General features: G+C 39.0%; 2 protein-coding genes across 2 annotated transcripts; one reads left to right on the forward strand and one right to left on the reverse strand.

Moving 5' to 3' along the window:
• Positions 1–203: 203 nt before the first annotated feature.
• Positions 204–18,133, reverse strand: LOC137956206 (phospholipid:diacylglycerol acyltransferase 1-like). The gene is made up of 7 exons (XM_068803589.1): positions 17,440–18,133; positions 5,152–5,374; positions 4,653–4,936; positions 4,237–4,564; positions 3,866–4,131; positions 2,953–3,445; positions 204–730 (listed from the first exon to the last, which is right to left on the reverse strand). Exons 1-6 carry the CDS (start codon positions 17,871–17,873, stop codon positions 2,962–2,964), a joined length of 2,019 nt encoding a protein of 672 aa, XP_068659690.1. The 5' UTR covers positions 17,874–18,133; the 3' UTR covers positions 204–730; positions 2,953–2,961.
• A 4,934-nt stretch (positions 18,134–23,067) lies between these two features.
• LOC137955784 (protein Brevis radix-like 2) lies at positions 23,068–27,260 on the forward strand. Its single transcript, XM_068802903.1, has 7 exons — positions 23,068–23,282; positions 23,381–23,462; positions 23,628–23,793; positions 24,515–24,882; positions 26,024–26,159; positions 26,247–26,653; positions 26,848–27,260. Exons 3-7 carry the CDS (start codon positions 23,677–23,679, stop codon positions 26,924–26,926), a joined length of 1,107 nt encoding a protein of 368 aa, XP_068659004.1. The 5' UTR covers positions 23,068–23,282; positions 23,381–23,462; positions 23,628–23,676; the 3' UTR covers positions 26,927–27,260.
• The last annotated feature ends 487 nt before the right edge of the window (positions 27,261–27,747 follow it).

Raw genomic sequence — 27,747 nt, forward strand, 5'->3', positions numbered from 1 at the left:
CTACCGGAAAAAAACATAATAGTCTACTTAATTATCCGATCATTCAACCGCTGCATCTATGACGTCCAGAAATGTCATGAGCTAAAAAAAGCACACGGAAATTACGAACTAAATAAAACGCTAAGCTCACGTACCTGCTTCTTGTCACGGCTGATCTTTCTGGTCTATTTAAAGACTGGTTTAAAGTTTGGTCGTGACTCTATCAGAGAAACTAAACACGGGATGTTCGTTACATATATAAACATGAAGCAGAAGAAGACTTATTTGAGGATTTTGTATTCCAATCGGATTCCTCGTCCTCCAAACAAAGAAGAAAGATTCCTGTTATCCATTTAATTACAAATAGTGAAAACTGGATTTCTCCTACTCTTTCATCAAAAGCTGAGACAGTTTACAAATATGGGGCTACCAAAGAAGCTCTCCTACACTTTCTTCTTTTTTGTGATAAAGAAAAGAGGAATTCCTGGTGAAAAAAGGAGAAGAGGTGGACTCTTCCTTCTAACATACTTAGAGAAAGTTGAAAAATGTGAGGCTGCTTCATTATTTAACAGGTGGCAAATCTCCAGTTCTCAACGCAAAAAGATGGAAATAACCCACCTCCCCTCCTGTACTAAATAGTGATTCTTGCATTGGGAAAGAAGAAAGGAGACCCTCTTCTCTCCTATCTTTTTTTGCTCCATCATGAGGCAAGCTTCTTCTTCAAGCTTCATCTCCCAGCTCATCTCTTGCTCTGTTGCATAAGCAAAAGATAAGTGTGCATAAATGGAAACACAAACTTTCAAGTTCCACTGGTATCTTAGCATCTCTTGTTTTCTTTTCCTTCTCTCCTTTTTTTCTTGTTTCTCTCATCTCCCCAGATATTACCATCCTCATAATACATCAACAAAATAACATGAAATAAATATGCACTCAGTAGGAAGACCTCACTTGATAAAAACTTGCATTCATTTTGTGATGAATCATACCACTAATGGACATTAGAACTTGGGGCCTTCATTTCGGAAAATTTTATTAGAAAAAGGAAAAAAACAGAAAATGAATTTTTCTTAACTTCAAAACATAGAAAATGAATTCTTTAAAAGTTGACTGGTAGCTGTAGTTTGCAGCAAATGTCAGCATCAAAGACTAATTCAATGAAAAAGTTTAATACTTTCATTTTTTTTTTTTTTTTTTTTTTTTTTTTTTTTTTTGTGTATACCGATTACACACATAGACAACATTCAATTCCTCCTCTCCAGTAGCCATTGAGCCAATAGACTAAATCCCAATATTTTCTTTTTGAATTACTTCAAGAAATAAATTCTCTTCAAATTGCCTTGGTGCCTCCAGATGAGACCTTATCCCTAGGAATCACAATATCTTATTAGTGGCTCAATCAGCTTTAGAGGACTCACAGCAATCTTGTGTATACTTGAGGAAGACCTTTATATCTGTGCATCACATGAGGGCATGATGCACAGCGCATGATCTGATGATTCTCCTCGTCTCTACATGGGGTTCATTCAGATAAGAAGTACTCGACAGCTTTTCTGAGCTCATCCAGGTGACCACTAGCAAGCCACATCTAGCCAGCATCCAACGTAGCTTTTTAACAGTTCTTCACAAACCTAAACCCAAAAAAAAAAAAAAAAAAAAAAAAACTTGCAGCTTGGAGGAAACAGATCACCGGTAGTGACTTACACTATCAACCATCTAACAATTTCAGTTATTCACATATGTTAAAAAAGGTAAATCAGAAATATTTTATAAAATTAAAAAAATAAACGTAGCCATATGATGTCAATAACATAGACATCTACCTACGAGCATTTGGTTATAAAAACAGATCAAACCAAAGAGTACAAGCAAGCACTTGTGCAGAGGATTCCCTTTTTACAGCAACATTGCTCTCTATCCTTATACAGCAATATTGCATCTCTGCACCTTGGGCCCTAAAGAAGGTTGCTATACAAGATTTTTAAGTTTTAAAACACTCCAGTACATGAGTCCATGCTGCAACCTTGATCATAAGAAATCCAAAGAATGCGTAAGAGAGAGAGAAAGGGAGAGAGAGTAAAATAATCCACATAGGTAAATGCCTTGACTTTGTATTAGAAAAATAACTTCAATGGAATCAACACCTAGAAGCATATTTCCTTATAATGGATAATGTTACTTAAGTCTACTCTCCTTAGACAACACAAGCAAGATATATTTGACAAACATCTAGTTAATGTGCATGAAAATAATGTCTCACAAGAGAGATTGCTAAAAGAATGATTCACGCCAAACATGAGTTTTGAGGCTGTCAAGATGTCTAAGGTGAAGTAGGTTGAAACAGCTTAGTTTGTTTTTCACAAATTCTCTTCTTATTTGTTATTCTTTCGTTCTTATGCCTAACACCACACTGAAATCTACTAGATTGCAGATCACCTACTCTTACAAGAAGTTGAAGCCAAATTTTTTAGAGTAGATTCTGTCGTATCCATCATGTCTTTTAGTTTATCAAAATGGTGAATATTATGGTGAGAGACACTCACATGAATAAATATGCTTAATCAATTCAGCTGGAATTATTTAGAAAAATTCCAGTTCAAAATGCATAGTTTTCCAGCCAAAAGACCACCTTTTTATGTTGATGGTCTTCTCGCATCATTTCATGTAATCTGGAGGTTACCAAGAACTCTGGAATTAATCAAATTCAATTGCAGTTTATCCCACTATAAAATGGCAGCTCAAAAGATGAAGGGCAATTCAATCACCTTTGTTTAATGCAAACCCTCACGAAAGAGCTTAAATGAAATCAGATTAAGGATCGGGACATATCAAGTTCTCATACTAAATTCACTTGTGGAAGAACTTTCTTTCGATTGCATTTCCAGTTGTGTTTCCTCATGTGGAAGAAATGGATGATATTTCATTCTGCAGTATAAATTATAAAAAATAAAAAAATCAGCATGTTTTGGCAACTACCTTTGGAAACTAGAGCTTTAAATTGATTTTCTCAGACCACTTGAAGATATCAGAATGAACTTGATCACCACCCAAGTCCTCTCCAGTTGCCCCAGCTGCAACTCTTATAATATCTTCTATCAGCTGAAAGTTACCCATTATGTCAACATGGGCACCGCTCTGTGTCCCACGTCCCTCCAAGAGATTCGCAGGTGGTGAATGATTATATTCTCTAACATAAGTTCGAATACCCGACGGGTTGAACCGGGTTTTACCACGCCAACCTTTCGCACACATGAAGCCTGCACTTAGAACAGGTACAGTCTCATCTCCATTTGTTAAGTGAACTCCGCCTTGAAAGCAGTTATCATCTTGTCCAGCCCCAGCAGATGTATCAATATGGAAGGGGATGTGACATTCAGCATTGGGAGATATCTTGTAAACATAAGATCTTTCAGTAGGAATTCCCACTCCATACGTGGAATAGATCTCCATATCAGGAGCATCTGGCAACCTGCAAAAATTTATCAGCAGAAAGTAAGTAATCAAAGAGACAAACTAATTAAGCTAATAATTGATTTCATATTCAGAAGTGCTGTAGCACTGTTCGAGTGCAAGGAATAATAGTTACTTACTCAGATCATTTTATTTAGTTAATTAATTACCCTTACCTAAATTAAGTGAAGGGCATATTTGTAATTCTTGTATAAGCAGATTATAAATAAGATTAAGAGGTCAAGTTCTCAATCAACTACACAACCCTCTTTTTCTCAAAATCTTTTCCCATATTCTTTCTCTCATTCTCCTATCTCTTGACTTATCTAATTTCTTCTCTTGTACAAACTCTTACAGCCCCACATAAAGGACTCTTATTATTCTTCCACGAAAATTAACCAAGAAGATATTTAGATTAACCAAGAGAAGAGTAAAATACTTTGTTTCCAGGGGGTTAGACCAATATTTATAGTGCTGATATTTCGGGTCATCCAAATCATCTGCAATTCCATAGGAGAATTGAGCCCCTCCACGCTGCATCATCTTTGGAGCAACAAATTGAAGGAGATCCAGAAGAGACCCAGCCGTATAAACTTTGTAATCAGCAACTGCTTGGATACCACCCCATCCCATTTCATGGTACTCAGTCCAAACATCATGGCAGGATACATTTGGGGAAGCAAATTCGCTACCTTTAACAGCATCCTACATATGTTAGCACCGAGATCAGATATTTTTTAACAGCAAGTAATGCTTCTTTCAAATATGCAAGTATTTCGTTTAAAATAGGACAACACCCATAAGACTTACCCTAAAATCCACCCTTTCAATCTGTGATGATGGCAACACAGCTACATCTTTTCCAAAGGATATAATCCTTCCATAATTAATTCTTTTTGATTGAGTTTTCATATTTTCTTTCTGGTTACCAGGCCCATTGTGAGTATCATTGTTTCTCTGTTTCTTGGGTGTACAATCATAGCCCTCTTCAGGTGCCCAGTCAAGGCCCCCCCATATGGTGTCACCGCCTTTCGGTATCATTGACATGGTTGAATCCCAAGTTCTTGTCATCCGCATTATATGTTCTAAAGTTTGCAGGCCAAATATATCAGAGTCTAGCACACCCGTAGCAAGTCCTCTGCAAAATTTCATTTCACAACTGGATCTCAGACTTTAGCAAAAGATGAAATGAAAAAGAAACTACATGGAAGTTATTGAGTAGAAACCTGGCAAAAGCAACATCTCTAGCTTCAGCTGAAAACAGTCCAGCAACAGCTTTTGGAACTCCTAAAAAGGGCCCACCGATGTTCATTACTGCCTTAATATGGCGAGCACACCAATCTGAGCCACCCCCACCACCCATTGGAGCTGGTGCTTCAACCCACTTCATAAAATGCAGAAAGTACAGAACACCCATAGAATGTGGAATTACAACCACTTTTTTACCACCGTTAGTGGCAACCATAAGCTCTATATTACTTTTTATTCGACAAAGTGATTGATCCCTCACCTGTTGGCTCCATTTTAAACAGAAAACAGTAAGCATGTGCTCCCCTTATCAAAAAAAAATGTAAACCAATAACAGGACTCACATAGGAGTGAAGAAGTATAAAAAAAAGTTAGTTCTACGGAAAAAAGGGTAAGTGAAATTTTGTTTTCTGAAAGTACAGGAATGCTATTTTCGTTTTTTTATTTTTTTGAAAGAAAGGACAAGGAAAATATTGCCTCAGTGTTCTGAAAAGAGATCCTCCAATCATACGCTGCCATATACATAGTTTTTTCTTCATAACCAATACGTGCTAAATTAGCAATTAGAACTGCCCACACAAAATATCCAGGAGCAAAGTAATCTGCAGCCACAAGTCCAGTAACAGGCCTAATTCTTATTCCTGAGGGATCTAATCCAGTCTCATTGTTGAGAGACATATGCTCTACCCAACACAAAGGCCTGCAATAAGACAAGACAAATGTTAACGCACTGTACAACTTTCTCTAAGATCTAAGAAGGGTAAAAACTCCCCTCCCAAAAAAAAACAGAAAAAAATAGGCCCCACAATAGAAAATCAATTTACTGTGTCCCTTAGCAGCGCACCAAATTTTTTAAAAAAAAATGGATAAGTTCAGAAGGAATCACTGGCCATCAGTATTTTTAGAAAATGAAATCAGTGCTAATTTGTCAATCACTAGTTGTTGTCTCCAACGGGAAAGAACAGCAAATGAATATGAACATTTTCCAACTAAGAGTTTGCTCCAAGAATCCAACACCTGAGGGGCAGCATAAAATTCTAAACACAGTATGATAAATTGAAAATTAAAGAGAGTGACACCACAGTACTCCTTTAGGTGACAGAAGTGTTAGAGGGTGAATAGGTTTATCAGATCTATTGCCTAAATTTAGTTCATAGCCTAGACTCAAGCTGCTACAACCACTCCCAAGGCATTGCTACACTTTAGAGTTCAATCTACTATGAAAAGCCAAACAATATCTACATCAAACAGACACAAGGACCAAATCACATTAGTTGCCAACACAGAGACTTATGCTACTCAATTGGCTACACCAGCCAAATTGCAAATGTTTGCATACACAAAGACTTAAAGCACACGAGGCACACTAGCCTATACCCACACTTGGATTTTCAGCAACAACTCAAAGACCTTTTAGAGAATGGGTCGAGTTGTAGTCTTGCCTACAAAAGGCTTGACCTATTACAACGACAAGGATACTAGCTTACATTAGAGGTTATAAACTGCCTCTTGCTTAGGCTGATTTTATAATATAAATTCAATAAATGGCTTACACCCAATTCCTAGGTGCCTATCCCAATGTCAGAGGTTCAATTTAATGCCACAAATAATTTTTCAAAAAGCCAATGCTCTTTTGAAAATGCCTTGATGATTTTTATAAAGCTCAAAGTATAAGGCATAAATGATTAAGGGAATCAAAAGATGAGCTCAAATATGATAGTTGAATGCAAATTAAGAATTTAAAAACCCAGCACAAACATGTTCAGCACAAAAATGCCAAGAACAAACAAGATTTAGCCCAAACTAGAACAGTGCACTTGCTGTTTTTCACAACCAGTGGAGAATGAACCTTTAATTCATTATGCAACTCAGCAAGATTGATTTGATAAGCTTTGGGGGCTTTGAAATGACCAGGAGAATCTTGAATGATCGTTCTTACAGTTGCAACAACTAAAATCTCTTAAATAGACAAAATCATAACGTTCTTAAAACCATCTGTTAACAATGAGAGGGATCTTTTGTCCTCTTATGACACTGATCAAATCGTGCATGAAAATATGTAAATAAATGCTTATCTTGAGCTCCTTAATAAGAATGTAGGTCACCTACAAGATTTCATGACCTATGGATACCAACTTGATCAATCAAAGTTTTTGCTTTGGCTTTCAATCTTAGTCAGTCAAGGTTATCTTGTTCAATCAACCATCTTCCAATAGCTTTCTGCTGCTTCAACTTATAACTAGATCAATCAAGGTGTCTCAGTAACTTCTTCTCCTTTTCTGCCGCTGCAACTTGATCGATCAAACTAATTCCAATAACTTGAGGTGCTTTTCTATTGTTTTAGCCTGATTGATCATAATTTGCGTTAGTCAATTAATATGACTTTGGAGTAGATTTCTGGGCTAAACGTGGTCAATCAACCCTCCTTAAGTTTTTTCTACCAAATTCGTGACCGATCAACTTCCTTTGTTTCATCATGTGCTTGAGAAGCCCCTTTAACAATCTATACTCAAACATTTGGTCAACATTTTTTTTTGTTTGTTATCATCAAAACAAAGTCAAATGAAGATCCAAAATGCAACAAGGAGTCATCCATTGCACAAAGATACTATAACCAGTCAGGAGGATCACCCAGATTGTACTTCTCAAAAAAATGTGTGTGTCTTGATGAGTGGGAAGTACCAACAGATTCCAGCCAATTGATCAAGGAGAAAATTGTCTACACTCCCTAGCCAGCAAGCATGTTATTCTGAGTGTGTCAGTGCGTGTGTGAAGCTAAGAGGTAAAGCTATCTGGTTGAAGCTAAGGTTCAATTTTGGGATAGGGCCTTGGACCCAATTTAACAGTTACTTTCAACGCTATCAACATAAATATTTTCAGTTAGCATGCCCCATACTTCAACCAAATTACGCACAATCAGCAGAGAGGACAGAAGAGAAGTTGATCAGGAATGGATTGAGTTTAGAGTGAAACAAGGGAACTAATATCAACAAATATGAGGAGCAGGAGAGAGAGAGAGAGAGAGAGAGAGAGAGAGAAGAGGGCTGCAGAGTGAAAGGTCTAACTCAAGCCAAGAACAAATATGCCCCCCCTGCTTAAAATAAGTAAACAGTGGCAATTAAGTAAAACCCCAACAAAATCACTAGACTAACTTAATTTCAGTAATATAACTTGATTAACTAATATCAATAAATATGCCCCCATTCAAAAACTCCGCCAAGCTGGCCCATATACATCATGCATACCTACCTTTGGAACTAACATGAGATAATTGAGCAATAACTTATGCTTTGGTTAATACATCTGCTAGGCAAACAGTCCACCAAGCTGGCCCACATACATCATGCATGCCTCATTTGGAACCAACATGAGATAACTGAGCAGTAACTTATGCTTTGGTTAATACATCCGCTAGGTGATTCTTTAATGAAACATGCTCTATGAAAAAAACTATAACTAACTTTTTTGTCTTTGAAAAACTGGCATATCTTGTTTGGTTTGCTCATATACATTATACGTAGAGTAGCTCAATTTCCACAACACATATCATGTAAGTATAATTGCAGAAGTAAAGCCTTTGTTAGAAAAGTTGATTAGGGGTATTTTGGTAATTCTACCTATATGTTATTTACCTCTAGTGGTCAGACAGCAGTATAGGAAGTTAGTTTATAAGTCTGGCCTGTTTTTTGTTTAATTTATGGCTTTATATTCAGTGTATTATGGGTACATTTACTAAGGGGCATTGTGGTCATGTGACCCCCTTTCCACTTAAGAGACATAAGTACTGTTAGGGATCAAGCTTAACCCCTAACAAGAGCAACCTCTCTGACACTGCTCTTCATCTTCTTCTCTCTCTCTTTCTCTAATCTCTTTTTCTCTTTTGTTATTTTAATTTTATATTTTTACATGGCATCAGAACAATAAAGTTCAAACTTGGGAGTTTTTTCGTAGTGTTTTCCTTCTCTCCTCAAGTTTCAAATTCTACAGGAGGATTCTCCATAGTTTCTTTTGTTGAGTGTATAAAGGTCAGATCTTTCCCTCTCTTTTGTCTCGTAATCATCTGGTTGATGGCTTCTACCGCTTATTGAGCAGTTTAATATGCTACTATTGCCTGTCAATGGTTATTTGACGATTTTCTACTAAAGTGCTGCCTACGTCATCTATCCTCTGCCTACATCTTCCATGTGTCAGCTGTAGTGTTAGTTTTGGTTGATAGTATACTCTACTTTGTTATGACATCTTTATGCCCTAAAATCTGAGGTGTGTGGGGCCCACTTGATATGCGCAAACAGGGTTAAATCTCTGAGGTGTTTTATGAGTTGATTAAATTATTCCAGCATTGCTTGTGATTTGTTTTGGGCCTATTAGGAGATACAATGGCTGAATCTTGCAAGGCTATTTCTCCCATTAAACCTATTGAAAGTTCAAATAACAGAGATTCTCACTCTATTCAGATTACCTTTGTGAAATTAAATGGACAAAATTATGTAAATTGGTCTCGATCTGTACTTATGTTTTCGAAGGCGAAAAGGAAGGTGAAATACCTTAAGGAAGATATCTTCCTAATCCCATAACTAAGGATTGGGACGCCAAATATAATCAAGTAATGACATGGTTGGTTAATAGCATGGAACCGAGGCATAATGATCAGGTTATGAGTAGTGGGACTTCTACAGCAATACAGACTACACTTGCATCTATTCTTTCTCAAGAAACCATTTTGTCAAACATGTATGAATTATATGTGTAAGTATTTCAGCATGCAGAGAGGCAATCAATCAACTACTGATTATTTTAGTGAAAAGAGAGGTATTTTGTAGGAGATTAGTATTTTTCACCCATTTACCACTAATGCAATGAACTTCATAAGTAGAAGAATAAGATTCAAGTGGCTCGGTCTCTTAATGGTCTTGGACCTGAGTATAATGCCATCCGGGCCCAGCTGTTGGTAAATGATGATGTCTCAACCCTTCAATAGGCTTTCATTCATGTAGTCTATGCTGAAGGTGTAGTGGCCACTAAAAATGAGAAAGATAATAAAACAACTAAAGCTACTACTTTCAACCTCAACTCTACCCCAAACAAGTATGAAGCTTCATGAGGTCGTGGTGGAGACTCTTCCACTCGAGATTGTAGATGTGGCGATAAAGGTGATAGAAAATGTGCCCATTAAGGCCGAACCAATCATTTCTCGGATAGGTGCAAGGAGAAGTTTGATAAACCAACATGGCAAATTCTACTTTGACTAGAGAGGAGACTACAACATAAGTTTGACCACAAGAAGAAATCAGTATTTACTTCAGCGGTTGGGTCAATTGACATCACCATCCACCTCCTCTACCTCCAAAAACCCGATTCTTCCTCCAATGCGGTTGCCACCATGGCAAGAAGATGTATGCAAGCACTAAATCTATCCCATTCTCCTTCTTGGATCAATAATTCAAGACCATCCACACATATGTCAGGTTTGTCCACCTTATTTCGATCTATTACTCCTCAATCCTATCACATTGTTACATTGGCTGATGGATCCAACTCCTACGTTCAGGGGGATTGTCTTGTTCATACTACACCCCATATGTCCATGAGCTCCATTTTATTTGTTCCCAAATTTCTTGTGAACTTGTTGGCTCTTAGTAATATTACTAAGTCTTTAAATTAGTTTGTAATTTTGTCCCTATTTCGTGTGTTTTTCAAGATTTGCAGACGAAGAGAACGATTGGTTCCAGGCATGAGAAAGGTGGGGTCTACTCTCTAAATGATGAGTTTATTCCAAACACAGTAGCTTTTGCAACCAAAAACTCCCCGTACTTGTGGCACGTGCACTTGGGACATCCATCACTAGCTAATTTTCGTCAATCCTTTGGTGGCAGTGATCGGCCTAGCGGCGCAAGAAGCTGGAAAGATGTGGATCTTCTGAGACCATTGAAGGATCTAGGGACGACTAGGGTTTGGCAGAAGGCTTGAGGAGGAGGCAGAAAGGCCATTGGAGTGGCAGATTTGCAGGAGAACGAGCTAGGATTCGAGGACAAGAGTGCAAGAGAAGTGCATAAATTTCTTTCAATTTGATATTTTTTGAAAATACTGCATAGTGTCATCTAACCAGTCTCAGTTTGTGCCTATCCCCTTGTGGATAGTCCATTACCTATAGCTGTTATGGATGCTCCAGGTACAAGTACCTCAAATTCATCACAAAAACCACTACAGGTGTATCAACAATGATATTGCGCCTCGTCACCAACATTAGGAGTTCCACCTACACATGAAGCCCAGGTACATGAGCCACGACGATATCATGCCATCGTGGCACTTGCTGAGGTAGAGATGTATCTGACTCAATGGTAGGAGTGGTAGGAGTGGTAGGAGTGGCAAAAGTGGTAGTCAATTGACCAGGCCTCTAAAGTAACTATTGAATCTCCTCCTGAGACCAGAATAGGAAGTCGAAGCACAACCTATCACCGTGGAGTTAGCCCATGCAGGCTTTCTGAATGTGTCCCAACATTTATCAGAGAAACGGTTTGTCCTCCCACAGTAGACACTTCCTTCCCCTTTGTCATTACAGCCACGACCTTGAGTAAACCTGCAACCTTGGGCCTCTGGCTTACTATAGGACGAGTTGAGGTTGAGAGCAGTTGCATCAGAAGGTCGTGTATCTTTCTCACCTTTACCTACCACCAAACCTTTTACTCGAATGATTCGGTTAAAGGCTTGCTCAAGTGCAGTTATGTGATCATTTGCTAGCAATTATGCTCGCATAGCATCATATTTAGATCCTAGACCATCAAGGAATCAAGCCACCTGAATCTGGTTTTTTTTCCTTTCGAATATCATCAGCATTCATTGTGAAAGGATGGGAGGTGTTGATTTTCTGCAACACACATCTTTGTAAAGTGGTCAGTGACTAATCAATCATCCCTCTGCATATTGAAATACCAAACATAAAGCTCATATATGCGAGAGAAATTGTTATCCTGTGACAAAATGGAAGCCAATATAATCCACATCTCCTTGGTTGTCCCACAGCTCAAAATTTGATAACTAAAACAGGACTTCATGTTTTTTACTAACCAATTCATGACTGATTATCTTCAACCTCTCAGCCTTTAGTCATAGGATTAGGAGAATCATCCTTGATGTATTTTACTTTTCTTTGTGCCATGGGAAACATAAGAACCGAGCAGGACCAATTTAAAAGTTGGATCCATTCAGCTTAATTGAGGTAATCAAAATGGGGTGAGACTCCTTACCTCTAAGTTCTCAAAGGGTTTAAGGGCAGCAACATGTTTGCTGGAATCTGCCATTTTATCCTCCAAATAAACCACAATTGATCTCAAGAAGCAGCTCCAAAGGTGCTCCAAATCCAAAATATTAATAATCTAAATCCACCCAAATAAGGTCATGAGTGCTCAGCACTATGAAATTAGGGCACAACCACCACACTTTAAGGAGCAATAAGACATAATATCTTCAATTCAGTCATCAAATATCATAACAAAAAATTTAATCATCAACCAGTATGATGATGCAGGTGTGGAAGGGGTGATTGCAGGCACATTGATGGTTGCGCAGGTAAGATGGAAACAAAAAAACTTCAATTAAGACCCTTTAAAAGGCAGTAGGGCATAATAATCGTCAATTAGCAATAGTGGCCATCAGCCAAATGTTATGGCAGGAAAAGAGAAGAAAAAATTGATTTTACCCTACCAAGAGAGAAATCGATTTGAACCCTTTCTGTAGGGTTGAGAAAATCTGTAGAGAGAACCCAAAACGTGAAGAAGAACCTCCCAAAATCGATGTCTATTGCTTTGATACCATGAAAGAAGTAAAATTAAGAAGAAGAGGAAAATAGAGAGAGAAGAAGAAAGAGGAAAGCAACCAAAGTGAGGACTGCATGAAACAGTCTCAAAAGCACGAGCCTGATCCCTTTTATAATTCACTTAAGTCAGTTTACATCAAAAAGACAATAACACCCCTAAGTATACAAATACTTATAACTCACTCAATATACATCAGAATTCAATGAGATTTAAAACATAAATACATGATAGGTATTCTAGCTAGCTGTGAACATATGATGCCCATATAAGATGGATAAATGACCAAAATACCCCTGCACCAGTAGTCTAACACAACTCATGAAGGTGTTACACGTGTTTGTTAGTAGTTGCACTGAAAACTAAAATATCATCAAAATATACAACTAGGAACCTCCCAAAAACCGGTTGTACGAGTTCTGTCAAAGCATTAAACCTTCCCCAATTTGGAATGTTGTCTTCCACTCATCCCCTAGTTTGATCCTTATTTGATGGTATCCACTTTTGAGATCCATATTAGAAAAGATCCATGCCCCCACAATGTTGATGCAACATGTCATTAAGGCATAGAGTGGGAAATCTATATTTCACCGTGATCTTATTGATAGCTCAACTATCAATACACATTCTCCAAATACCATCTTTTTTTAAACCAACAAAGTCGGCACTGCTCAAAGACTAAAGCCAAGCCGAAACACCTTTTTTTGTAGTAATTTCTCTACTTGTCTTTGCAATTCCTCATGTTCTTTTGGACTCATGCGATAGTGTGACTTGTTTGGTAAAGCAACCCCTGGGACAAGGTCAATCTGATGTTGTATGTCTGTAAGAGGTGGTGAACCTTCATGTAAATCATTAGGAAAGACATCTTTGAACTCTTCTAGCAGTTCCCTAACTTCATTTGAAATTTCACGCTCTGAAGCTTGGGATGTTTTTCATAAAGGCAACAAAGCAAAATCCAACATCATCCTTCTCGTTCAAAGTTCCTTTCGTTTAACATATTATATGCGTGGACGAGAAGGTTGTAACATTTTTAATCCATCCTTCCAAAAGATGCCAAATTGGTCCTTCCATCATGAACAACCTGCCTATCATATTGCCAAGGATGTCCCAATAATATATGACATGCATCCATCAGTATTACATCACAAAATACTTCACCAAACTATCTATTGCTAAAGGAAAATTTAACCAAACACTTCTTTGTAAATCTAAATTCAGCTCCTTTTTATAACCAATGTAATGTGTACGATTTTGGGTGGGGTTTTGTAGGCAATTTAAGCTTCTACACAGCCTCCTCAGATATGGCGTTTTAACAACAGTCACTATCTATAATCAACATACAATTTTTTTGAGCCACAGTACATGTAGTATGGAAAATATTGGTCCTTAACCAATCAGTTGACTATTGAGGAGTAAATAAACTCCTACAAACAACAAGGGTCTCTACAACATCACTATATTATACTACCTCATCATTTTGGCCTTGTTTATCATAATATATTGCGCTAGGTGATTCTTCAACATCAAAATCCCCAGAAGCATGATAAATCACCCTTTTTAGCTTACAATTATTTGTAGTATGACCAAATTCAGCACAATGAAAGCATTTAATGGTCCATCCATCAAGTCAAGACTCATTAGAGTGATTATTTTTCAAATGATTAGCTCTTGGAGTTGAATTATTGCCTTTATAGAGGCGCTGGTCAACAACAATAGATTTTCCAATGAATCTTCCTCCACCTCTAGCCCATACTCTTGCCATATTGAGAGCAATTTTATGGGCTTCTGCTACCCTTGTAATTCCTAGTATACTCTTGAGCATATCACACAGCAAAGGTTTAAGGCCTCAAATGTATTGAGCAAGTGTAATATCCCTAGACTCCTTTAAAGCATTTCTAGCGAAGAGTATAGAAATCATTGGTGCATTCCTCTACACTCTTGTTCTTAAAGTTGGATAAATAAGGTTTGTCTATAGTCCATAGGAAGAAATTCCTTTTGCATCTTTTGTTTCATCATTTCTCAACTTCGATTTTTTTCTTTTCCATCAAATTTTCACACCTTCATTAATCTGTCCCACCAAGCTAGAGCTCATCCTTCAGTCTTAGTGCAAACCAAAGGCACCTGTTTATCTTCTAGAACCCCTTTGAACTCAAATACCTTGTCCACATTGCTTAATCAATCTACAAAAACCTCAAATTGTACGCTTCCCATGAATTCTGGAAACTCAAACTCTAATCCATTATCCCAACTCCTATTGTAAGAATTCCGACCTTGATGGCTTTGGAATTCATTTCTAATTCCTCTTTGGAATCTTATCGAACATCTTGTATGCCTACATACAGAGTGGTCAGAGACTCTTCTTCCCAAAATTCAGTGTGAAAATGATGAGAGCTTGGCTGGTTTAAGGCCGTTGCAGCCTCACCTTTTAATTCATCTCTAAGATGAAACAAAATGGATACACAATCCTCCTTATTTCCTCTTTGAAATCCTAAAACTTGGTTCATGTATGACTTACCTTGCTATCTAAGGTTTTTAAGCTTTCTAATGACATATTAGATTGCTTCATTATTGTGTTGGGCTCTCCTAGAGTCTTTCCATGCCCTAATTTCAAGGAAATGGACCACCCAAGCTCTGATAGCAAACAAATGCCGAAGTGGAATAAAAACACACCCTAAAAACCAAGTTTGCACTTCAAATCTGTAGTGAAAACAGGAATTCAGCAAGTCTCACTTCAACTAGACTCTGACCTAGAATTGCTTTAATTTTTCTGTAGGTTTTGTCAATCCAACCTAAACTCAAAAGGAATTAGTAGTGGAGAGGAAAAGGCAGAAGCATGAGAGAGGTTTTAGGTTAGGGTATTAAACCAAAAAAATTCCTACTCCCTTACAAAATGTTCCTTTTGCCCAACACATTCCTCCCTTAAAATGACAAAGATGCCCCCTTCAACTTAATAACTAATGCACCTATCAGCTAAGAGCGTAAAATCAGAAACAAAGACATAAATAACCTTGCCAACTAAAGGCAAATAACCAAAACATCCTTTTGTGCAGAAAACTAACTCCTTGCACTTATTAGGCTAATGTAAAGATAGAATATATCAATATTCCATGTTTGAGAAGCTGCCTTCTCAACAATACAGCGAGATCGATCTTAGTGGCTTTGATTGTTGAAAGCTCATTTTCTTAGATTCGATTCTTTTTCAAATCCATCAAAATGTTCATGTTCCACCTCTTTTTCTTTTGATATTTCATGCCCTCATCACTTGCACCTTAATAACATTTGGGACTGCATCACAAAGGCTTTCCTTTCAATCTTTCGGTGTAATGGGACCCCTCACACCTAGTTCTTAGTAGTTTTGTTCTAGCATAGTGCCTTGAATAAAATTTGCCTTTATAAAAAAAAATTAAAAAAATGCCTGGCTGGTTGTGGAAGGTGCTTTGGACCACAATGGCCACATAATCCTAACACACCCTAGTTCCTTGGGCATTGTTAACTTAGTAGTAGTGAAACTCCACTCCATTTTAGGGAATCAAGACATCTGCAGTTCTTAAGTCAATCACTAAAGGGGACTCCACGATATCAGTAACAGGATGAAGAAGAATGCTTCAACCCTTGAAGCTTAGAGCACTGCATTGGAAAAAAGCTCGAGATATGGTAAATTTTATCTCAATTCAAGCTCCTGCATTCATCCAACGCCTTAGCTGAAGATATTGTATGACATCAAAACCTTACGGCAGGTATCCCTCAGTTGTCTTGATTGGATATTCATCATACCACCAAAACTTTTTGGGCCTAGAAGTGCCATGTCAAGCATTGGAAGCAGAGATGGATGTGTGGTTCTATCATGTTAGTGTTACCAGATTCCAGTTAAATTGCTTTCAACTGCTTGCTAACTCTTAAAGGTTTTATCAACTACAAGTAAATAATGAATGTCTAAACCTGCACGTGGTAGCTCATTATACCATACCAAAGAGGTAATAAAGTTTCACCAACATTTAATTTGACCAGATGCGGAAATAAACTGCATGGTTAGAGCAAGGAAGCACCAACAGTAAGAGACAGCTAAACAATCATTATCTATAAGGTTATGTGATTTTGTTCGTCTGGTTCCTCCTACTCCTACACGCACATCAGCACACACCAAAAAAATAAAAAGGAGGCTTTTCTAATGATATTTTTTCTTGCCCAACCCGAACAGGAAAGTTATCACCCAAACTGCATGATTATGACAAGGAGTAACACTTCTAAGAACTATAAAGTACTGCCAATTCTGCAAACTGAAGAAACATTAATAATGGATTACAAAACCATTCTTCCAAAGGTCATACTTAAAACTTTATTTTTTTGCATATTCATCATTCTCAGATGTAGTCCTACTTTACTAACAATTCAAACCTACACAGTTTCCAACATTTATGAGAAATCTGTCCAAACAGCCAATATGCCAGCTAAAAACATATTATTGAAAGTAAAACGTTCACTTGATAAATTATCGCCCAATGACAATAACAAAACAGTAAAGTGACAACACAATTTTTGTGAGAAATCGCTTTGAAGTACCAACACTTAACAAAGAACCACACGTTTGAGAAAAGAAATTAAAAGATAAATGCAAAACAAGATGACTACTTCAGGTACAAATTTCAGAAAACGAGCAGTCCAACTGGCAATCTAACCTTTGTAGAGGACAACTTAGTTAAAACATCTGACAATTTGTCATTCCATATCAGAATGATAGATAAACTACTAACTCTACCGTGTGTTTTCTAATCCCTGAGTGGAAGAACATCACCAGTCCTTGCAATATAATAACTACATTTTATCACCAGTAAATTGAATAACTAGAAAAAAAGTGAAGGAATTTAAAAATGTCTAAACTATAAAAACTTAAACGTGCCATGTAATATAACAAATAGTAGGTATCATGCAATCACAGTTGAATAAATATTACCTCTTATAGACTTCCCCAAAAGTGCCGCCCCAGAGTCGCTTCCTGAACAACCCATCCGCACACTGATGTCCCTCCCACAATTCCAGTCCTCCAGTGACAATCCCCGGAACGAACACCACTGGATGGTTGACTTTCAACCCCTCTTTTTGCAATTTCACTCCCGGTGGGTCTGGCATAGGACCCGTTATCGCCTCTGTCACGTACTGTGGAATCGAAGCCGGCAAAGCATTGTATAAAAACAGGAGAAACCACCATATCGAACAGATACAACCAATCAACCAACAACAACTATCAACACAAGACCACTTCTTCCGCTTCGTCTCATGGACCTCTTTTCTGCTCTTCTCCTTCTTCTCATCCTCATCACTCGGCTTTCTATCCTCCGGCGAAGATTTCTGCGGCTCCGAAGCCTTCCGTCGCCGAATCGTCGGCATTTCTCGATCCTTAGTTACTTAAATAAATACAACATAAAATAACACCAAAAACTAATCGAAAAAGACTATTTCAGAAACCAAAACGAGCTACGTCAGCTGCGGAAACGCAGTGGAAATGTGGAATCCAAGCTGCTAACCGCTTTGTTTGCTTCTCTTTCGTTAAAAAGCCCTAATTGGCCGAGATCTTTCGTCTTTATGTAGCTTGGAAGTTGCAGTGCTGCAGAGGCGACGTAGAGAGTTCCCGGTGGATCCGCACAGGAGTGGGGAGAACGGCTGGAGATTTCTACGTCAAGGCTCACGAGATAAGAAACGTGGCTGGATGTTAATGGTGGATGGCACTGTGACCAACGTGGGCCCGACTGGTTGTGGTGGCCAATTAGGTGTTTAGTGGTTCTGAAGAAACGGACAAGCTAAAAACAAGATTAAAATCTAACGGCTGGCCGGGACGTGGGAGGTCAGTCAGGTATCTCGATAACGGCATGCTCATTTTACGTCGGTTTTGGGCGTTAAAGAAGAAATTTTTTTTGGCCAATCAGGTCCGTTTAAAATGATATTAATTAGTTTTTCATTTTTCACGTGTATCCAAACAAGATAAACTATATTTCTCTTCTGTTTTTTTATCTGTGTATCCAAACAAGATAAATTATATTTCTCTTCTATTTTTTTATCTAGTTTGCCATTGTTATCTAACAAGAGAAAATATTTCTTTTTTTTTTCTCTTTCTTTTTGTTTTCTTTTCTTTTCTCTCTCCTTCCGGTAAAAAAGAGGCTATTAATTTGAATGCAAAAAATAAAAAATATTAAGGGAAATACAAGTTTCTATACTTTTAGTTATTAATTTAAAAAAATACGCACATTAATATAAAAAAAGAATGGTCCATTTGCAACAATTTGTCATATTTGCCCTTAAAATTTTAGTTTATCGACTTGGTTATAATTTTGAATATTAAGTTTTTAAGGTATAGTATACTTTTTTTCCCAAAATATTACAATCAAAGGGATAAATTCTTTAAAAATTTTAAAAATAAAATAATATATATAGGCATAAAACAGTGTAAAAAAAGCAACCTATCATATATTATTAATAAAAATAAATATTAAAAAAAGGAGGAAGAAAAGAAAAGAAAAGAAAAGAAAAGAAGTTTGTTTTCTCATGTTTGGATGCCAAATGGAAAATGAGAGAGAAGATTGAAGAGACATAGAATTTCTCTTATTTGGATACACATGAAAAATTAAAAAGGAAATATAATTAATAATATTCTAAAATATTGATGACTAAAATTTTCTTTTAAATTTCTATTTAATTCTTTTCTCACCAAATTCCATCATTTTATGAGAGAAAATTTATTAACTAAGAGATAAAGTGATTTTTTTTTCTCTCAATGATTATTTGTTGCCAAATAACAGAAAATAACTTTCTCTACCCTTTTCTTTTATTTTCTTTTATTTTCAATAGGTTCCAAACAGGCTTTTGAAAGAAATGAAATTTCTTTCAAAAGAAAAAATAAGAAAGATGTATACTTTCCACTCTCGAATAGTTCTATAATATATCCTCCTATGAGACTCCTGTAAAATCTATCATATTAACTACTACCCGTTCTTCAATTATATTTAATTTGACTTTGTCAAAATTAGAACCTCAATCAATAGCTCAAATAGAGAGCACAAGTCAAAGCTGAATTAAAAGGATGGAATGTAGCCAATTGCAAGGACTACCATTGAGATCAAATTCAATGAGAATGCCACTGAAGCACCACCTAAGCAAAAGAAGTAGCACATAGTTAACACATGACATCATAAAAGGGTAATAACTAAGCAAAAGAGGTGGCATCATTTCAAATTTTAAAAAGTGATAATGAGGAAAGAGTCAAGCCAAGTCTCCCTTTCCCTTTACATGAGGAACTATTCAAAGGAGGAAGGAGATGATCCAAGAGAGAAACAAGTGAGGTGGTTGAATGCCTCCACCACTCTCTAAATAGAAGTCTCTTAAGCCTTTTGAGATAATTTTTGGAGGAGAGAGGTATTGGAAAATTTACAAGAGTTCTATATCTAAAAAATATAAAAATTCTACCTGAATCCTCACAGAGCCTACAACAAGACGAAATCTTATCGTGACTTTGTTAGAATTCCCCTAAAGCAATCAAAGAGTTTGCAACAAACAGATACTTTGTCATAACTTCGCCATCTCTCTCAACACCTCAATCTTTATGTTAGATTGAAGCCTTATCAAATTTCTACAAAAAGTGACAATAAACAATCATTTTTGCAGCTACTTTACCCCTGTCTTTGGATTTGTTGTTGAAGTACGAGGTCGGATTTTCTCGTCAAACACAAGACTAGCTGTAAAACAAAATATAGTTAAGCAAAGAAGGTTGTAGTTCTCTCATTAGGTCATTCAAGCTGCTAACCAGTTTTATGTGTGGAGATTGAATAAGAAGACCTCACTTCACTTAAAATATTGTATCTTTCTTTTGTTATCATACTCATAAGCCCCCCTTCCCTCATGAGTTAAGTGATTTTATATAGAGGAAAGTGGTGGAGCGCCTCCCCTCATTCTTGGTATTAGTCAGGGCTTGTCCCCTATACTTATTGAAGGAGAGGGTAAGGGCTACCCCCTCCTTTGAAATGTTGGGTTGGGGCATTTTCGCTGACAATAACAACTTGGTTGACCTCTCCCTCGGTTCTTATAAGTCTATACCCTAAATAAGGAACTAGATCCAATTTAACCCTCCATTTAGTCCTAGACTTACAATATAGATAATGGACATTCATAAATAAGCTCAATAATTGGATTTAGGAATCATGATACGGACCTTTCGAAGATGTAAAAGGGGGAAGGAAGCTCAGATAAAGAAACCGATAATGGTATAAACAACCCTTCATTGCTAGATGGTTGAATGTTGAATATTGAATCCCTACCTACAAGGGAACTTGCAGATTCTTCCTTCGTCAAGATCATTCAACAAATTAAATAAATGGATTCATTTGTTCTAGCCTGCGCGTGCTGTTTCAGAATATTTTGCAGAAACTGCACAGCAATGCGTTAGGTGGTGGCAATTCCAGCTAAAGTGTAAGTCTACCCTCATCCAAAGACAGAACCATTAACTACCCATAAATCTGCTTCTATCGCTTGTTTCAGGGCACTCAGACATTTCAACAAGCAGAAGATGAGCAAAGATTTCGAACAGAACAAACTTACCGATTGATAACCTCGCGAGAACGCCACCGACCAACAGCTAATCAGCGATGTTCGCCATTACTTTCAGCGTGTAGCCTGCAATGAAGACTATCGACACACGCGGAGCCTCCAAGAAGAGAATAAAAAGGGGAAAATGTAGAGTTTATTCCGTAAAGATCCAACTGGAATTTCGTATAGAGGGGCTGGGATGTTCGTTCCTTCGCGACAAATAATCAAAATCCAGGAGAAAAAATGATTACTTTGTGCGTTGTCTAAAGCAAATCCTCAGACCCTCAGTGACCTAACGTGGTCATTGGAATACCAAGACGGATCAGGACTCGTCTATTGAAGAAGGAAGTCTTGTTCTAGCCTAACCCGACCTAAACTGTCCAGAGTCACGGGTTGACTCGATGAGATGTAACACCCTAGGAATCGAGTCGGTTCAACCGGAAGGAGAATGGATCAAGTCGTCGCTCTCGAGGTCACAGCACCCTACGCGTGTCCGGAGGCCCCACTGAACCGACCTGTCACCTTCGCGAGGTGACCTACTTAGCAAAAACGACTCGGCGAGTTTTTCGCGATTCGTACGTCATGCCTGCTTTACTCGGCATCCTTCTGCAAATTCAACGTAGAAAATGACAAAAAGGGACCGGATGATGGATGACGGGTTTGTGTGGGGACACCAAGAGATTGCGCTCACCGAAATATCCATCGACGATTGTTTTGCTGCAACGATGGGACCCACAGGAGGAGCACGCGACAGGGATGGACCAGAAAACGCACCATTCTTCCCGGATCAACGGAAATTAATGAAGTCACTATGAACGAATAGACCAGTCGAAACGGAAACTGTCCGGGTTGAACCAATTTGAAGTAACTAACATTTAATGAAGTGACTATAATCAAATAGACCGGACGAAAGGGAAAACTTGAACCAAATGATAATGGGCTCCATAGTTCAATAATTAATATACTCAAATAAATTTAGTTAATTATCTTTTTTAAATGTTGTCATGCCAATTAAATTAAAAAACATATTCAATCAAACATGATACCTTGTAAAAAAATAAAAATGAACACACAATGGATTAAGACCTAACCGAATAAGTGATATTTCTTTTGTTTCGTTGATGAACCGGGATCTAGTTTGAGTACCCAAGTTGCACCTTCTAGGCGTACTTAAAACAACTATTAATTCCATATGAGTGAACCATTTTCAAATAGATTTAGTTGTGGTTCCGGTTCACCTGGGTAATATAACGAGAGGGTTTCCCGACAATAACTGGCGCTTGAAGTGACTGTAGGCCATTGGAAACATTGGAACAACTCAGGTTGCAACAACTTACCGCAACAAAAGAGTAGATAAGGAGTGTCGTTTCTGGTAGATTCACGTGGGGGCTTTGAAAATTTGGAACAACTGCGGCTTCTACGGATCTGAAGGTCCGGATATTTCAGAAACGAGTCGTAGGGCAAATCCGGCGACAAAGAACTCACCTGTCCTTCCATTCTCAGACGTACACCTGGACGAGCACGTGTGCCGGATCCGTGCTCCGGGTTTCGAGTCCGATTAGACCTCACACTTCTGAAAACGACCCTTACGTGGTTTTTTTGTTTTCCTTTTCTCTTCCCAAATCTCATCTCTTATAACAAGTCTCCAAGAGTCGATAAATGTCCGAAAGCTGGAAAAACAAAGAAAAAGAGTAACTTTCGCTTTTTACTGTGGGTTTCATCTCTGCGCCGATGGAAACGGAAAGCAAGCAGTAAGCACACTGAAAGAGCGAGGGACCAGGGAGAAAACAGAAAAAGCGCTTGACTGTCTTTTCACTCGGCGTTTTGTTTCCGAAAACCTCGTCGGGTCCCGAGATCCAGCACATAGCGACAAAAGAGAAAACCCCCATACGGACCCAGATACGAATCCCCAACCGGTCATCTCCCGGTAACAGGTCGCACACCGCAGCTCGCTGGGTCTTAATATTCCAAGTCTGTAACCTAGAGCGAGAAAAAGAAACGGGAAGCGGAGAGAGAGAAAGGGTGAGGGAAGTGGGAGTATTTTTTGTTTCTCAGCTCTCACTCTCCTTTGCGTGCTGGAGGACTGTCAGGGAAATGCGCTGGTGGCCGCCGCAGGCGCACGCCTCTCTGCGCTTTCCTCAAATCACCCCAAAAACAAAACGAAGCGGACCCCTAGGCAGTCTGTGATCAGTCGGTAAAGAGACTTCTCGACGAGTTTTAGCGGTAATGTTATCAGAAACAATGTTTCTTTGATTCCTCTTCGAGAGGTGTGGTCGTGTGAGTGACACAGGAGTTACTCCATTTGTTTTTTTTGTTTGCAGTTGGATTTAGAGCCCTGTATTTATGTAGCCATTGAAGTACCTCACTGGAGCTTTAAAATCACTCGTAGCTTCTCTGCGCCTGGTACAGTACCATTGTTGTTACTCTTTCGCAAGGATGTCGACTTGTGTTTCTCAAGGCCGGAGGAATTTGGCTGATCATAAGCCCGAGGAGGAATTTGGTCTCACTTAAGTTCATTTATTCGGGTTTTCTTGTTGTCGCGGGCATTTGATTCATCGATCTGTTCAGGGAGAGTGAACCGCTGAGATCTGATATTGCGGATCGGTTTTCAGAGAAGATGTTGACGTGCATCGCTTGCTCTAAGCAGCTGGGGGGAACGATACACCATCCCGAAGAAGATGAGCCTTCAGGAACTCCAAGAACCAAACAAGCTATCAAAGCTCTTACAACTCAGGTAAAAGGAAATTGGCTCCTAGCCCGAAGAAATTTCTCTTTACCTTTCATTTTCTTTTTTCTTTTTTCTCTCGCGTACAGTCCTGGTGAGAAGGGAGCTGGTTTAGTGGAATGTTTGTTATTGGAGATGATCTGTGCCCGTTAGCTATTTTAGCTGGAAATTATTTCGAACAATTATCATCTACCACGGCCAATTCAGTTTCTCTGCAAAAAATTGTCGATGCTGTGGTCTGACTTTTTCCTAGGAAATGTCCTCATGCGTGGAAAAAAATAAGCCCTAGCACTGCATTCATTATATTTCAGATAAAATTTGGTGGATAATTTCATCCATTTTATATCAATCTTCCGCCTAATCTTTTGTTCGGTACTTGGTCAGTAATGCTTACTGGTCTTCATTTTTTAGTAGCGGACATCAGATCTTCTGACTCTAATTACGCTTGCAAGTTAACTCTCTCCTAAAGCTTTGGATGACAACCTATTCTTTATCTAGAAATAGTGAAATGCAGTTCATAACCTCGTCTAGGTTTATCCTGCTTTAGTTTCCATTTTTGATTGCTTCTTTCAAAATGCCTATGAAGACAGTACTGTAGGGAAGAGTGATTCTGAATGACAGAAAGCCTAACAACGCTTTGGTTACAGAAGGAACATTTGTTCTTTCTCCTCTGGCTCGGTTATTACTGCGTGAAATGCTCTCATGGTGGTTGCCTGGTTGGTTCTCCCAGATCAAGGATATGGCCTTAAAGGCGTCAGGCGCGTACAAGCACTGCAAACCATGTGCGGGATCGAGCAGTCACCGGCACGCAGGGTATGCCGCTTCGGACGCGGCGTCAGCGTCAGAGAGGTTTCACTACTCCTACCGCCGGACGGGAAGCGCTAGCTCGACGCCCAAGATCTTCGGGAAGGAGCTCAAGGGGCTGTCAAGCGAAGAACGAACGCCATCAATGAGCGGCCGCATGGAGTCGGCGTCGGTAGTTGTTTTACTGGAGGAAGAAGAGGTGAAAGAGTGGGTGGCGCAGGTGGAGCCTGGCGTCCTCATAACTTTCGTTACTCTTCCGCAGGGAGGAAACGATCTCAAGCGGATTCGATTCAGGTAAACCCCTTTTCTTTTTCTCTGTACATTTGTGCCCCTGCTTTTTTTCTATTCCAAGTTCCCAGGGTGCATTTCTCTACTTCTTCACATTGATTTCACTCGACTGCAAGCTTTGTTTTTCCGAGCGACGTTTTAGTTCCAAACTTTATTTCCCTCACCCATCTCCCTGATAGGGTTGCATCAGACTATTCCGGGTTTAGCCCAATCCTTATCCAATCCTTATCCACCCCTAATGAGTGTCACAGTCGTGGTTCAAAGTCTATCTAATTCTGTCTAAATTGTCTTGTGGAAAAAAACGTTAACGTGCCTTTTGTTCGTTGTATGTATTCGAGTTTGCAGAAAGTTTTAGCTGCATAGGCCTTATGCTAGGTAAGGAGCCCACATCTGTTGCTCGAGTAAGCTCTTTGCGACCTTTCTTACCAAAAAACGAAATTACGGCCTCTCGGTAATCGGTATCGGTTGAATCATGGCCGGGTACTCGCTTTACCTTTTTCCAAATGTACGAAATTTACAAGCGTCGAAACGGGGGGCCTATGTGTTGGGTCAATTTCCTTAGGGTAATGCACTATCTTGTGGCTCTCATTGATCATTTCGTGGCGGTCTTCGTCCCTTGCGCAAACAGCAACCCACACATTTTGTGTAGGACACCATTTTTCAGCCGGCTTTGGTACTTAAATTGTGCATGGGCGGTACGTGGTGTGGGTTTGCCATCTTCTCCTTTTCGTCTCTACTTCTTACTGATTACTAAATTGAGGTCGTGTCTCTTCCGGCAAGCCAGTGAACACAAGACTAAGAATCCATGTTCGACAGTGGGACCGTATAATATGGTCAACACTTGGACCGGTCATAACCATATTGAATACTGTGGCAGTTTATAGTTATTCCGGTGAAGTGTTTGACGAAATTTCTATCATAGAAGGGAGGCATGTGTCTCGCTGAGCCGACAACTTTGTCGATTCTCTAGCATATTAACTCCTGTGTTCTTGAGGCATTTCTCCCCGTATTTGTTATGTTTTTGCCTTATCAGTTCAATTGAGCAATCAGCATTGTCAAGGAAAAATAATAATTAACAAAAGAAGGTGAATGCTATGAATTTGGTGGAACTGTTTTACTGAAATTTGTTCTGTTTGAATTTTGCTAGTCGCGACTTGTTCAACAAATGGCAAGCTCAAAGGTGGTGGGCCGAGAACTATGACAAAGTCACGGAGCTTTACAACGTACAGAGGTTCAACCGCCAGGCCGTCCCTCTTCCCACCCCACCGAGGTCTGAAGATGAGGTGAGAAGTCTTCAATCGTCGCTCTCTCTTCATCTGCTTCTCTGTTTTGTCTTTCATTAGTAGTCTGTAACTAATGTTTCTGATCAGAGCTCGAAGATGGAATCAGCAGAGGACAGCCCAGTGACACCCCCACTAACCAAAGAACGCCTGCCGCGAAACTTCCAGCGGCCAATTGGGATGGGTTACTCTTCCTCGGATTCGCTTGACCACCAGCCAGTACAAACCCATGCTCGCCTTTACTACGAATCTGGGGGGCCTGCTTCGACACCGAAGCTCTCTAGTTTAAGTGGGGCTAAGACTGAGACATCATCTATGGATGCCTCCATTAGGACGAGCTCATCAAGGGACGGCGACCGGTCTGGGGAGCTCTCTGTGTCGATTAGTAACGCAAGCGATCAGGAGACCGAGTGGTTAGAGCAAGACGAGCCCGGTGTTTACATAACAATCAGGGCCTTGCCTGGTGGGACGAGGGAGCTTAGACGCGTCAGATTCAGGTATATTTACTGTAGATACAAGCGAAAACACTTACCAGTCAATCGGCACCTACTCAATCGCTCCACTCTGAGAGCTGTGAAAGCCATTGGGCATTTCCCTCTCGGAGTAAAGAATTGAAAAACGGTGGTCCTTTCCCCGTCATTTAAAACAGATTGAAGATGTGTTTTGACTGCGTTGCATACTATTTGTGCAGCCGAGAAAGGTTCGGGGAGATGCACGCGAGGCTTTGGTGGGAGGAGAATCGCGCCAGAATACACGCACAGTACTTGTGAGCATACAGATGATTCCAGCTGCAAAATGATGGCTTACAAGATACGTATCCTACAATAGGTTCGCTCATTTCTGGCCCGGTTATCTGAGATAAAGGAGCACCAACTGCACCAAAATCATGCCAGTTGCTCTGCCACACCTATTATCTTTACCCGTTGGCCTGTCTCTGTTTTCACCTTCTTCTGTGTTTTTTCTTTGAGTTTTTGTTGGTCTGTCCAGGAACTCTGAACGTCCGAGTGCGGTTGGTTGGAGGGATTGGATTGTGTCGATAATTATTTGTTCCGAGAACTGTGTTTAATATAAATGGGTTTGGAGCGTTCACATTTTGAGTCAGCATATTCTAGCATTAATTGTCGTCAGTAATTTAGAAAACCTTTTTTTGGTGCTTTGAACCTTGATATTATATGTAATATAATGAGTCTCATAGATAATAAAAGGTAAATTAGTATAAAAGGTCAGGGGTTGGGGAAAAGCTTGAGTTATCTCGACCCACCATTAACCAGTAGTGATAGTTTGAATTTTAAAGTCCCCCCAATTTTTATGCATTTTAAGTGCAGTCTTAATATTCTCGTTCTGGCATCAGTTGTGTTCAATTGGTGCCATTATGGGTTGAATCAAGTTCAATAATATTTCACAAGAAAATAGCTTCCATGGTTTAGGACCCGAAAGGACTTTGATTCCGTTCTAAATTCAATTATTAGCACCCTAGTTTACTATTTTTGAAGCACAATATCTTCAAATTTAATTAATCATTCGTTATTTTCAAAGGTTGTAGGGACAAGGGTTGTTCGATCTTTTTTTCTGATTTGGTTCCGGAGTCAGG

Source organism: Aristolochia californica, unplaced genomic scaffold (assembly GCF_029961685.1).
Source record: "Aristolochia californica isolate CCGP_79_NKW_82.1479 unplaced genomic scaffold, dmAriCali1.0.hap1 SCAF_2, whole genome shotgun sequence".
Lineage (NCBI taxonomy): Eukaryota > Viridiplantae > Streptophyta > Magnoliopsida > Piperales > Aristolochiaceae > Aristolochia > Aristolochia californica.

Excerpts from the sequence above, each read along its gene's own strand:
- LOC137956206 (XM_068803589.1), bottom strand. The coding sequence starts at position 17,873 with ATGCCGACGATTCGGCGACGGAAGGCTTCGGAGCCGCAGAAATCTTCG. Across the intron at positions 5,375-17,439 it reads TTTGGGGAAGTCTATAAGAG|GCCTTTGTGTTGGGTAGAGC; the intron begins GTAATATTTATT and ends GTCTTATTGCAG. Across the intron at positions 3,446-3,865 it reads TCTAACCCCCTGGAAACAAA|GTTGCCAGATGCTCCTGATA; the intron begins GTATTTTACTCT and ends AAATTTTTGCAG.
- LOC137955784 (XM_068802903.1), top strand. The coding sequence starts at position 23,677 with ATGTTGACGTGCATCGCTTGCTCTAAGCAGCTGGGGGGAACGATACAC. Across the intron at positions 23,794-24,514 it reads TCAAAGCTCTTACAACTCAG|ATCAAGGATATGGCCTTAAA; the intron begins GTAAAAGGAAAT and ends TGGTTCTCCCAG. Across the intron at positions 26,654-26,847 it reads CTTAGACGCGTCAGATTCAG|CCGAGAAAGGTTCGGGGAGA; the intron begins GTATATTTACTG and ends CTATTTGTGCAG.